Source organism: Colias croceus, chromosome 30, assembly GCF_905220415.1.
Source record: "Colias croceus chromosome 30, ilColCroc2.1".
Taxonomy (NCBI): domain Eukaryota; kingdom Metazoa; phylum Arthropoda; class Insecta; order Lepidoptera; family Pieridae; genus Colias; species Colias croceus.
In genome coordinates this window covers 1,650,823-1,663,389 of record NC_059566.1, presented here as the reverse complement: position 1 = coordinate 1,663,389, position 12,567 = coordinate 1,650,823, and the positions used below count along the sequence as shown (strand labels likewise).

Here is a 12,567-nt window from a genome sequence, read left to right as displayed (position 1 = left end):
TAAATATCACAAAATCAAAATTAGCCAGAAAACATGTTAAACGATGCACTGTTATGGCTCATTTGCCTAGAGAGGCTATAGACAATGCTTGGCTATATATAATGGCACAATGTCCTACAAACAAAAATGTCGTGCTATTTAACGATTACTTTGTGCAAACGACGATTAAGAGGAAGCGTATCAAAGAAGACCAAAGTCGTAGACAATACACTTTTGATTATTTTATTAATGAAGGCGAAGGAAAAAGAAAAGTTTGTTTGAAGTTTTTATTGAACACATTAGATAAATATTACAAAAATATTTATATAACATTATTACAGAAGCTGCATACGGCTCATCTAAAGACGATTTACGGGGAAAGCATGTTCCAGCAAATAAAACACCAGAGATCATTGTAGAGGAAACAAGGAATTACATTAAAAGTTTACCATATTTACCGTCTCATTATTGCCGCAAAAACTCAAAACGATTTTATCTGCCTCAAGAATTTCGAAATATGAGTAATTTGTATAAAATTTACAAAGAATCTATGATACGCGAAGATAAAAGATTAATAGGAGAAAGAGTTTTTCAGAAGATATTTCAAGAATATAATATTGGTTTTCATATACCTCGTAAAGACAAATGTGCTAAGTGTGTGCGTTTCGAAAAAGAAAAAGGAGAAAAAGAAGAAGAGAAATTGGCTCATCTGAAAGACAAAGAGGAGACTTATGAAAGATTTCAAGCGCATCAGAAAATTCAAAATGGAAACATACTTTGCGTATCTTTTGATTTACAGAAAGTTCTGAATACGCCGTATGGCCAAAGTATGTTACTGTATTACAGTCGCAAATTGGCTGTATATAATCTAACTTTTTACGAATCTGGAACTAGAGAAGGCTACTGTTACACTTGGACGGAAACAGAAGGAAAACGCGGAGCTAACGAAGTGTGCACTGTCTTAGAAAAATACATCAAGATGGTGGACGGTCGTGGCTCTATCAAACATCTTCTGTTTTACAGTGATGCCTGCCCCGGACAAAATAAAAACAAAATCGTCCTTGCTTGTATCCATATTTGTCTACAAAAATGCAAGAATATAACTAGCATCCAAATGAATTATCTCTTGCCCGGACACACTTATATGCCAGTGGACTCAATGCATTCTGTTATAGAAAAAAGTGTTACAAACACAATTGTTTGGGCACCATCTCAATGGCCGACAGTGTTTAATTTAGCCCGAAAGAATCCTAAGCCCTATCATGTGAATGTCTTAACATTTAAGGATTTTTGCGGCTGGGATATTGTCGCAGATAAATACTTTAAGGGAAATCTGACGGGAAAAATATCGAAAGTAGGTAACTCAATCGTTGTCTTTTCATAATTACACTTAGGAGACTATTTTGATATAAATATTCTAACTTTAAAAATATTACAGGTGCGTACAGCGACATTTAAAAAAGCTGAACCACAGAAGATGACAGTTAAATATACAATGGCGACGGATGAAGCAAAGAATACATTGAAATAATTAATAAAAACAAAAATCTACAACCGAAAAATATTTACAAGAGTCGCCTACCTATATCAAAAAAGAAATACGAAGATTTATGGAAACTTTGTACAACAAAAATAATTCCTGAAAACTACCATCAAGAATATGCAAATTTTCCAAATGCCATGAATATCCAGGACAGCCTTCAAGAAACGGATGTCGAAGACAGCGTTTAATTACAAAAAATGGCAACAAATTAAAATTCTAATTATTATTAAGTTAAATAATATTTTTTATACCTAAAATTTTATAACTATGATTATTTCAAAATACTACATAAATACATATTCTTCATACGGGTATGAAGGATCTAATTATGCATCCTAATTGATTGATCTTTTCGTAAATGATACCAAATAAAGCTAACATTTGTGATTATTATATTTTACTTTAAATGACATTGTTTAAGTTTTTTTTTTTATCAAGTAATAATTATTTAATAAGAAGTTTAAGACAAGACTGATTAAAATAACGTTTTTTTTTTCAATAAAGATTATTACGAAACTGTGTACATTTTGTTTTAAAACCATTATATTTTTTTGCGATATTATGTGATTAACCTATTATGGTTTTTTTAGCGTAGATATACCTAGAACTACCTGGATGAGACCTCGCGCGACTGCTAATAAACAGGATTGAGTTATTTTGTTGCCACTTGTCTAATTTACTTAATGTCAACTGCGCCATAAGTAAAATAGATTTAAATTTAAATCATATTTTCATACATTAGTTTTTTTTTATGACACAATAGTACTAACTTACTATAATATAAATCGTTTTAACGTACGGTATAAGTGACATATTAGAACGTTCAGTAATAATACCCTCAGACATTATTAATCCGCAATGCACGTTAGTAATATTTGCGTTAGTACAATTTAACAAACCTGCGCTGTTAGTATTTTTTGACACCGCACCCCAAATATATTTCACAGATTAAGTACTTTCTGTTTACTAACTTCATAAAGTAAAAGTACTAAAGCGACAGCTATTTCCTGAATTAAAATAAGTATGCAGAAGGTTTTATTTTTATTAGATGCGTAATAATGTCACAAAACTTTTTCTCCTTAAGCATTTTTCGATGCATAAATCAGAAAAAAAGTTATGTCTGGTTTTGTGGAAAAAAAAACTTTGAATTGATCTACTGTAAAAAGGCCTTTTGGCGCTTCAGTAGTATTGGCTTTCCAGTGACGATATATACTTACTAGAATGAATTAATATGACATCTACTACCTACCTATCCTTACCATTTTATCCTAATCATAATACTACTTGCGTGATCAGTATAATGTATTCATTTTCATTCTAAGCACTCTGAAACTTATTTATTCTTTGGAACACCTGTAGGTACTCTTAAAAAAATTCGAAATTATTTTGCATTTTGCACGAGTATACCTACGCCCTATGGCGGCAATCAAATAATGTCAAATGTTATGATTTCGGCGTGGCGGCAACGATTGTTTTAGATTTCAAAAGAAGCCGCCGGCGCGTGTATCATAACCATGTACTTCCGAAAAGCGGCAAATTTCTTTGAGAAGTACAAAACCTTTGATGCCGCATTATCAAAGTGCCGATGGTTAAAACATAACTATACATGCACTCAGTTTGATTTTAATAGATATTTTTTTATTCGCTATGTTTATGGTACCTATTAGTAGTAAATCGTAATGCGCATAGGTCCAGTTTTTCATATTCTTTGATACAGTTTTTTGCGTCTCATAGAATTCCTAAGCGTACCTACCTATAATACATCGAACTGTTACACCTAACTACTCAGTGAAATAGCGCTAAGTCCTGCTGCAAGACGCAAGAGTCTTGCAGGCTATGTCTTGTTCTTGCTCAAGTCTTGCATGGTCAGTCTTGGTCTTGGTCTTGCTAAAAATACGCGGTCTTGTTCTAGGTCTTGGTCTTGCAAAAACGCAAGAACAAGACCAAGACTGAACTTGGGCAACACTATTCTTAAGTACTTTATATCGCCTGCGTCCTCGGTTTCCTCCGAAAGAGTGGCATCTGCTGTAAATCTCGCAGTACCCAACAACAGAAGTAGGCTTACAGCCGAGCACGTAAATCAAAGAGTTTTTCTTATGTCTGTATCAGATAAATATTGGTGTTGAGGCAATAAGGTTCACTTTTGCTTGGTAAAACTTGATTAAGTAAAACGCACGTCTAATCTTGATAACGTTTATTTCGTTACTAACACAGATCAAGTAATATGGTTACTAATTTCTAAAGCTACTTACTAGCGGCGGCGCGTACATACCGCCCACCAAAACCTATAGGTAACTAGGTTTTATCTTAATTGGCTAACATTTTGCTAAACGTTTTGCATTACATACTATTATCGAATATAAACTTAAACATGCATTCTTCAAATACACAAACAACAAAAGGATTTTAAAATTAAGTTATATAAATCAACAATCAGTAGCTGTTATTATCTAAACATTGTACATTTAGATTAATTACGTAATAACATTTTGTTTTTTATAATTTAACTAGGCAACTAATATTTAAAAATCCAAGTCATTATTTATAGGTAATGGGCATAATTTGGAAATTGATCGCTTCATCAATTTTCCGCGGCATTTTAAAGAATACACCCGACATATCCCGTCTGCTCCCGAATGTTTTTCTAGGATACGACCTAAAGCCCATTTACCAGGAGGTAAATGTTCTTCCACAACCAGGACCACATCTCCCACTTTGAATTCATCTTGTCGTTTTAACCATTTGGGTCGTTGCTGTAGACGTGACAAATATTCTGTTTGCCATTTCTTCCAAAAGTCTTGTAGTAACCTCTGTGCATACTGCCATCGTGAAAGTCTGTTAAGGTTTATGTCTCTCAAATCTGGTTCTGGTATATTGAATGGGGCTTCACCAATGAGAAAGTGACCAGGTGTAAGAATATTCAAATTATCGGTATCTGTATTGTCGATTGGACACAACGGTCTGGAATTTAAGCATGCTTCTATCTGGCACAGCAATGTTGTCATCTCTTCGAAAGTTAGATGCTTATCTAAAATTCTTCGCAAGTGATATTTGATGGATTTCACCCCCGCTTCCCATAAGCCTCCAAAATTTGGACTGTAAGGTGGATTGAAGTGCCATTGTATGCCATCTTCTGCTAAAGTAGCTGGTAGATGGCCTGGTATTTGTAAATTAGCCTGTTGGAACAGCTCCAACAATTCCTTGTTGGCACCTACAAAATTAGTGCCTTGATCGCTCCAAATGTGGCTACATCTTCCCCTTCGAGCTACAAAACGTTTTAACGCGCCTAAGAAAGAATCAGTGCTTAAATCCCCAACTAATTCCAAATGAACTGCTTTTGTAGACATACATACAAATATGCAAATGTATGCCTTATTGGTTTTGGACCCTCTACCCCTTGAAGTTAAAATTTGCAGTGGACCAGCAAAATCTACGCCGGAATGTAAAAATGGCCGTGACGGAGTCACCCTCATCTCAGGTAAGTCTCCCATAATTTGTAATCTGGGTTTTGCTTTAAGTCTCGCACATATAAAGCATTTATTGATATATGATGAAACAAGTGATTTAATTTTAATAATCCAAAAACGGCTTCTTATATAATTTATAGTCAATTGTGTACCACCGTGTAGCGTCTTTTTGTGTGCATCAGCTATTATTAAAGTAGTTAAACAGCTCTTATTGCTTAAAATCATGGGATGTTTCTCGATTTCTACAAGATGGGCATGCCTGAGTCTGCCGCCCACCCTGAGAATATTTTCAGCGTCCAGGTAAGGATTAAGATTTTTAATACAACTGTTGCGTTTTATTTCTTTCTTTTGTTTTAAATCTTCTATTTCTACTGAAAAAGATTCCCTTTGGTCTAATCTTACACATTTGTTTAAACTGTCATGTAGATCATTTGTAGTTATAGCCTTAACTTCTTTAATTTTCCTTACATTCAGAAACCGTGTGCAATAGACTATTGCTCTCAGTAATTCATATAAGTTATTAAATTTTTTAAATTTATTTGACCAATGTGCCTCATCTACTATTTTTGTATTTGCTATAATATTTTTCCTTTTTTCTAGGTTGGTGTTATAAACGAAATTTTTCAAAGAAAGCTGCTCATCTCGTAGCCATTTTGGACCTTCCCACCATAATTTACAATTTTTAAGTTCAGGTAATAACATTCCACGTGAAGCAACATCGGCAGGATTTTCTACAGAAGGTACGTGGTACCATTTATTTCCTATAGTTTCTAATATAGTTGCAACCCGATTCCGTACAAAGGTTTGCCATCGAGAAAGATCTCCTTGAAGCCAGGACAAAACTACGGTTGAATCTGTCCAACCATATATCCGATCGGTTGGTATGTGTGTAGCGTCACTTATTTGTTTTAATAATTTGGCAAGTAAAACAGCGCCACATAGTTCTAAACGAGGCAGGGATACAGGTTTAACCGGTGCAACGCGACTCTTCGCAGCTATAATGCCTGTAACATATGAATTATTTTCTACTTTGACTCTCAGGTAAGCTACTGCGCCATATGCTTTTGAAGAAGCATCGCAAAATCCATGCACTGTAACATCAGACATATTTTTAGTATGACTGTATAACCATCTATTTATTTTTATATCTTTTATATTTCTTAAACTTTCTTTAATCTTTAACCAATCTTCTTTTATTTCAGGTACTACTTCTTCATCCCAAGAAATTCTCATCAACCACAATTTTTGAATTATTATTTTGGCAGGCAGGAGTACAGGAGTTAACCAACCGAGAGGATCAAACAAGCGTTGAATCTCCGAGAGTATAGTTCTTTTGGTTATGTTTGCTGGTGACGCAGGTAAGTCAGCATAATAATGTAAAGTATCATCGACCACATTCCATGATAGCCCTAACGTCTTTACTGTTCCTTCAAACTTAAAATCTATACTCAGGCGAGAGCTTAGTTCATCGGAAGAAAAGTTTTTCAAAAAATCCTTATTATTTGATGACCATTTCTGTAATTTCATTCCTCCTCTACTAAGTATATTTGAAATTTGTTTCGCTATTTTTGTAGCATCTTCCACCGAATCCTGACCGGATAGTAAATCATCCATAAAAAAATCATTTTTTATTACATTAGCAGCCGCAGGATAGCCTTTTCCTTCATCGTTAGCAATTTGGTGAAGAGTTTTTACAGCAAGATAAGGTGCCGATGCTGTGCCGAAAGTAACTGTCAATAAACGATAATCCTTTATAGGTTCATCAATGCTATTCCTCCATACAATTCTTTGATAGTCAGCGTCCTCTGTTTTTATTAATATTTGCCTATACATTTTTTCTATGTCTGCGACAAAGGCAATTTTCCGAAGTCGCCATCTCATAATCAAGGATCTCATATCTTCTTGTAGCAGTGGACCAACAAGTAAGTCATCATTGAGCGATATATTATTTTTGCCTGTTGCAGACGCGTTGAAAACTACTCTAACCTTTGTGGTATCACTTGCTTCTCTAATAACTGCATGATGCGGTAAGTAAATAGATGGGTTATTAATTTCGCTTTCTGGAACTTCTTCCATGTGGTTTAACTTTAAATATTCATTAATCACATTTATATACTCTCTCTTTAAATCCGGGGATTTGACAAATTTGGATTCTAATTGCTTAAATCTGAAAATTGAAATATCACGGGTATCACCTTGTGTTGCTCGTGGGGGTTCGTGTTTTACAGGTAATTTTACAACATATCTTCCTTCCGCTGTCCTTGTATATGTATCTTTATATGTTCGTTCACATGTTTCTTCTTCTATGCTTAATTTTTTGTTTGTTTCAGGATCCAGCTCCCACAACCTTTGCAACATTTCATCCACATCTATACGATGGTGCATAACTAGCATTTCATTATTAGATTTCATTTCCGTATTGTCTAACACGGAACCGAATAATATCCATCCCAAGCTTGTTTCTTGTGCGCATGGTGAACCAGGAGGACCCTTGATCAAAGGTTCCTTGATTATTTGTGCATATGTGGTTACGCCCAGCAGCATATCAATCCGTCCAGGTATATTGTATGTAGTGTCGGCTAATACAAGACCTTGAAGATGTGACCATGAATTTTCACTGTCTATCAAATGTTTGGATGGTAATACATTTGTTAAACGAGTAGTAGAAATGACATATGCATCAATGAACAGTTTGAACTTGTCGTCATATCTTGATAAAAGCTCTAATCCCACCGTGTGTTTTACCTTAGTTTGTGTAGATCCTATTCCCGTAATACTTACATCTATAGCCAATGGTTTACGTTTAACTTTAAGCAGTTGAGCAGCTCGTTCGCTTATAAAGTTCGCTTGTGAGCCTTGGTCTATTAGCGTGCGGAGTACAGTTATTCTGCCGGCGCCATCTGTAACAGGGACAAGAGCAGTAGCTAGCAGAGCAGAACCTTGTTTGGTTGCTACGAAAGAAGAGATAGTGTTAACCTGTTCCTCCAAGTGTTGCTCCTGCTGTTCTTCGTCTATCTCATCCTCCACCTGATTAAAGTGCGATTCTATGTTGCTGGGTTTGACCCCGGCCATTGACTGATGCAACAAAGAATGATGACGCCGTTGACATACCTTACAAGAAACCCGCAAACGACATTTGCTCACCATATGCCCACTGCATAAACAATTAAAGCAAATATTATTGGAACGAACAAACTCATTCTTTTGTTGTGGTGTAAGTGATATAAATTCTTTACAGTGGCATAAAGCATGTTCTAGTTGACATTTTGGACAGGGTTTAAATTGCACTGCGGGCGTCGCTATATGGAATGACCTTTCTTTAGATGTCGATGGCGATAATAACTCCAAAGTACGAAATTTTAATTGTAAAAACTGTTGTAATTGTTCCCAACTTGGTAATTTGTCGGTATCATTCTGGACATACTCTTCCCAATCCTTATGTGACTCTGGGTCCAATTTCTGTACAACCAGAAATATAATTAAAGGATCCCAAGAGTCTGTGATTATGTTTATGTTTTTTAAACTATTAAGGCACTCTGTGGTAGTGTCCAGTAAGTTCTTTATTAATTTATAATTTTGTGAGCTCATTTTCTTTTGATTAAATAATCTTTTTAATATTGAATTAACCATCATTTTTTTATTTCCAAATCGTTTATTTAATAAATTCCAGGATTGCTCATAATTCGCCTGTGTTATCTGAACATGTTTTAATATATTTTCAGCTTCACCAGTTAAGCTACTCTTTAAGTAATATAATTTTTGTACATCCCCAAGCGCGGAGTTATTATGCACCAATGACTGAAACATGTCTCTATACGAGGGCCAATCTTCATATGAGCCCGAAAATGTCGGTAGCAAGATTTTAGGCAGCTTTAACTGCTCGTTCGCGTTATTTGCTACTTCCAAACTTGTTCCATAGGCAGGACTCTTATTAGCGTTTATTAAAAGATCTTTTAGATCGGCCTTGATGCATAAATAAAGATCTTCAAATACAAAAAAATCTTCGTTCACAAAATACGATATTTCAGATTTCTTTTCTTTAGGCACTGTTCTCACCAAACTATTGTGAGCCTCTTTAAAAGTGTTCCAATACTCCTCAATACTTTGTAAGCGGGCTTCCACGTACCCCTTCGTCAGTCGTTGTTTTGGACACTTTTTTAAATTAGTTTGCGCCTTTTGTAACAATAAAGCCGTATCCTCCAATAAGGCCAGTAACTGCTCGACACCACTCATGTTTAGTCTTTTATCAATATTGTACGAGTAACGAATAAACGTGTAAAGTAAATAACAATAATCTGTAACTTGTCACTCAATAGAATCCTTCCGTAGAAACCGGTTCGTCGATGTAATTAGCATTAACGCTCATTGATTCTATCCGGCTCGAAGGACCATATGTTGAGGCAATAAGGTTCACTTTTGCTTGGTAAAACTTGATTAAGTAAAACGCACGTCTAATCTTGATAACGTTTATTTCGTTACTAACACAGATCAAGTAATATGGTTACTAATTTCTAAAGCTACTTACTAGCGGCGGCGCGTACAATTGGTTTGATTAATAAATAATATAAAAATTTTGAATGGTTGTTTGATTTATTAAAAATTATGTATATTAATTAGTATTTATCTAGAAATGTAAGATGATTGAATTAGATTTGAAAAATAAATTAATTTTTAGAGCATGAATATTATCTGTCAAATCATAAAGTATCAATACGATATACAGTGTGTCCGGACATGACATACCGATATTTGAAGGGCTATTCTCCAGGTATTTTTATCGACAATTCAACCCCTCTACAGTCCCCTACCTCACCCCCCTCAAAATGGCCGCCATTTTAATCTTTACCTATCAATTCGGATAGTGAATTTATGAAAATTGTAATAACTTCGAAAGTGAGTGTCACAAAATACTAAATTTGGTTTTATTTGAACAATAACAAGTTATTCTAGGGACCACTAAACAAATTTAATTGATAAGAGTGATGAAACATACTTTAAAAAATTCGAAAACCGCAAAAAAACATAAAAAATTCCGAAAAAAAATACATTTCTGCACATAATCAAAAAAAATAGCCCCTTATGATGGTATTTTTTTATTTTATTTAATTAGTTAGTTATGTTAGCTACAAAATGACACCAAATTTGCTGACCTAACATGAATTCTTTTTTACAAATCTCATAAAAAAACAAAGACCTTGCGAAAGCCGTCCCATTCCAGGAAGCGGATCCGACCCTACATTCCTAGAGTGAACAGGTAGGAAATTACAAATGTGCTATGAGTGTGAGCGAGACATCGCTACGGAAACGACCGGATGGTTATCAAACTAGTTACAGCTATCGGCCGCTTTCAATATTCGATCGTGAATCTTAGATTTCTATTGATCCAGATTTTATCCGATCCGTCGATTGATGTTGAATCTGCATTTCAATAAGCCGATCTCGTCTCCAAATCCATTAGAAAAAAGGGATTGGTCATAAATTTGCGCCCTCCTTAACGTTTTGTTTTACGCATTTGCAGTAAAAGAACATCAGCAATTGTTAATGAGTAAAATGGTGTTTGCTTTCTTATAGCTAATCTATTTTATGTATAATCACAAGAAATTGCATACACAGTAATAATAATAATTGATTGCAAAGTTGCAGCGGTAAAGTACTATAACGTTAACGTTAGATTAGTAACATACGTTTTGTTGAAGAGGAACGGAACGTCAGTCAATCGCAAACGTCAGTCAGTCAGTTTGACATTGGCAAAATTAACTTAAATTATATTATTATAGTCTCAAGTTTGTTTGTTCCTTGGAAAGAAGAAAGTTAAATAAAAAATGGAGTCAGAGGCAGAAACTGTAAGTAAATAATTATACTAAATATACGTGCAATAAACATTCACGTCCACAAATGTATAATTTTCTATGTAAAAGATAAACGCGTGGCGCGGTATTTCGCGCCATTTCGTACAAAACTTACTAAGTTTTATTTTATTTGTTTGTAGAGTAAAACTAAACCTCTTTCGAAGGAAGAGACGAAAGGGCTGCTCTCCTTAATTGAGGGGAGCAAGATATTGTATAACAAGAAGACCAATGCCACCAGTAATAAAATGAAGATAGAAGAATGGACACGGATTGCAGGGGTCTTCAATGCAAATATAGGCACCTGTCGCCGTACACCACAACAACTGCGTCTTAAGTGGGAAAACTTGAAAAAGAATTCGCGAAAGCGCATTGGTCTCATGCGGATGGAACGGATAAAGGTAAATTAAGTTTAAAATAGATAAACCCTAAAAATACAAAACTTGGACTAGCCTTGCCTGCTTGTTAGTCTAATAACTAGACTAGTGGTTGTAAGCGACTGCTGAGCATGAGGTATTAGTCAGTATTTTCAGGTTGGGCAGTGTTTTTAAGTTTTAACATTAGGAATTTCTCAGTAGCTGCCCGGAGTCTGAATATGTGCCCGGTAGATGGCAATAGGCTTGCCTTAAAACATAACTGGCAAAATGTGGGTGTGCCAGGGTGTGCTACCGCTGCTCAACCTGTTGGGGAATACAGGGCATGATGTTATGTTATATTTTACTTATAGTTAAGTAGGTACTGTAAATGGTAGTCCAGAACATGTTGATGAGGAATTTTTTTAAATATATAATTAATGATTATGTCAAATTATGTTCCAGACTGGAGGTGGGCCACCAGGGTACTTTCCTCCAGATGAGATCCTGGACAGGGTAGCAGCATTACTGGGCAGCACTGGAGAGGGTCTCACAGTGAGGTTTGGTGGTGATGCTGAGCCCCAACTTATTGGTGATAGTGATGGTGATGGGAGTGTTGGGACAGCTTATATTGTGCCAGCTGATCATCCAATGCTATTGATTGACACTCCATTGCCTGTGGAAAATCCTACGCCGTCCATGGATTATACATCTGTGTCCATGGGCAATGAAGTGCCAGCCAATGGCATTGGGGATGAGTTGGTGTCGCTGGGTACGCCCAATATCCATTCCATTGAAAAAAGGAATTTCAAAACTAGTGGTAATATCCTATTACATAATAATAATGTGATACTTTGCATGTTTGTTACACAATAATGCTTTATTGGCTCAACCAATATGGATAAAATTTTGGCACACAGGTAGACTATGACCTGGAACATATATGTTAGGTACCTACATGAAGATTGTGAAGATGAATAAACATTAAAGTTTGTGAGGATGGAGATTTGATACTTTTCCATGCAAAAACTACTAAAAGAATTTTGATGAAATTTTAAACATTATGTTTTCCTATATTTAATGCATTTTTGTTTTACAGGTGGTGTTAAGCGGAAGCTACTGAAGCCAGACAACGGGTGTCAAGCTCGAAACAAGGCATTGGCAGAGTATTATAACATTAAAAAACAAATGTTAGAAACTAAAATGAGAGAGAAGAATGAAACTTTATTATTACAGAATAAAAACTTAACGCTAGTAAATGAAAAATTAGAGTTAGAAAATGAAAAATTAAAATTAGAAATAAGGAAGCTGAAGGGTGAGGATTTTTAAAATTATATAATTTCGTGTAAATATATTTTATGTAGGTATGTAACTAAATA

At 35.1% G+C, this 12,567-nt stretch overlaps 2 protein-coding genes across 2 annotated transcripts; both read left to right on the top strand.

The window, feature by feature from the left end:
* The first annotated feature begins 302 nt into the window (after positions 1-302).
* Positions 303-1,510, top strand: LOC123704525. The gene is made up of 2 exons (XM_045652908.1): positions 303-1,333; positions 1,418-1,510. The coding sequence occupies exons 1-2, from the start codon at positions 497-499 to the stop codon at positions 1,508-1,510; spliced, it is 930 nt and encodes a 309-aa protein (XP_045508864.1). The 5' UTR covers positions 303-496.
* Positions 1,511-10,329: 8,819 nt separating this feature from the next.
* LOC123704524 lies at positions 10,330-12,517 on the top strand. The gene is made up of 4 exons (XM_045652907.1): positions 10,330-10,832; positions 10,979-11,236; positions 11,654-12,008; positions 12,288-12,517. The coding sequence occupies exons 1-4, from the start codon at positions 10,812-10,814 to the stop codon at positions 12,515-12,517; spliced, it is 864 nt and encodes a 287-aa protein (XP_045508863.1). The 5' UTR covers positions 10,330-10,811.
* The last annotated feature ends 50 nt before the right edge of the window (positions 12,518-12,567 follow it).

Excerpts from the sequence above, each read along its gene's own strand:
- LOC123704525 (XM_045652908.1), top strand. The coding sequence starts at position 497 with ATGAGTAATTTGTATAAAATTTACAAAGAATCTATGATACGCGAAGAT. Across the intron at positions 1,334-1,417 it reads TGACGGGAAAAATATCGAAA|GTGCGTACAGCGACATTTAA; the intron begins GTAGGTAACTCA and ends AAAATATTACAG.
- LOC123704524 (XM_045652907.1), top strand. The coding sequence starts at position 10,812 with ATGGAGTCAGAGGCAGAAACT. Across the intron at positions 10,833-10,978 it reads TGGAGTCAGAGGCAGAAACT|AGTAAAACTAAACCTCTTTC; the intron begins GTAAGTAAATAA and ends ATTTGTTTGTAG. Across the intron at positions 11,237-11,653 it reads TGCGGATGGAACGGATAAAG|ACTGGAGGTGGGCCACCAGG; the intron begins GTAAATTAAGTT and ends ATTATGTTCCAG.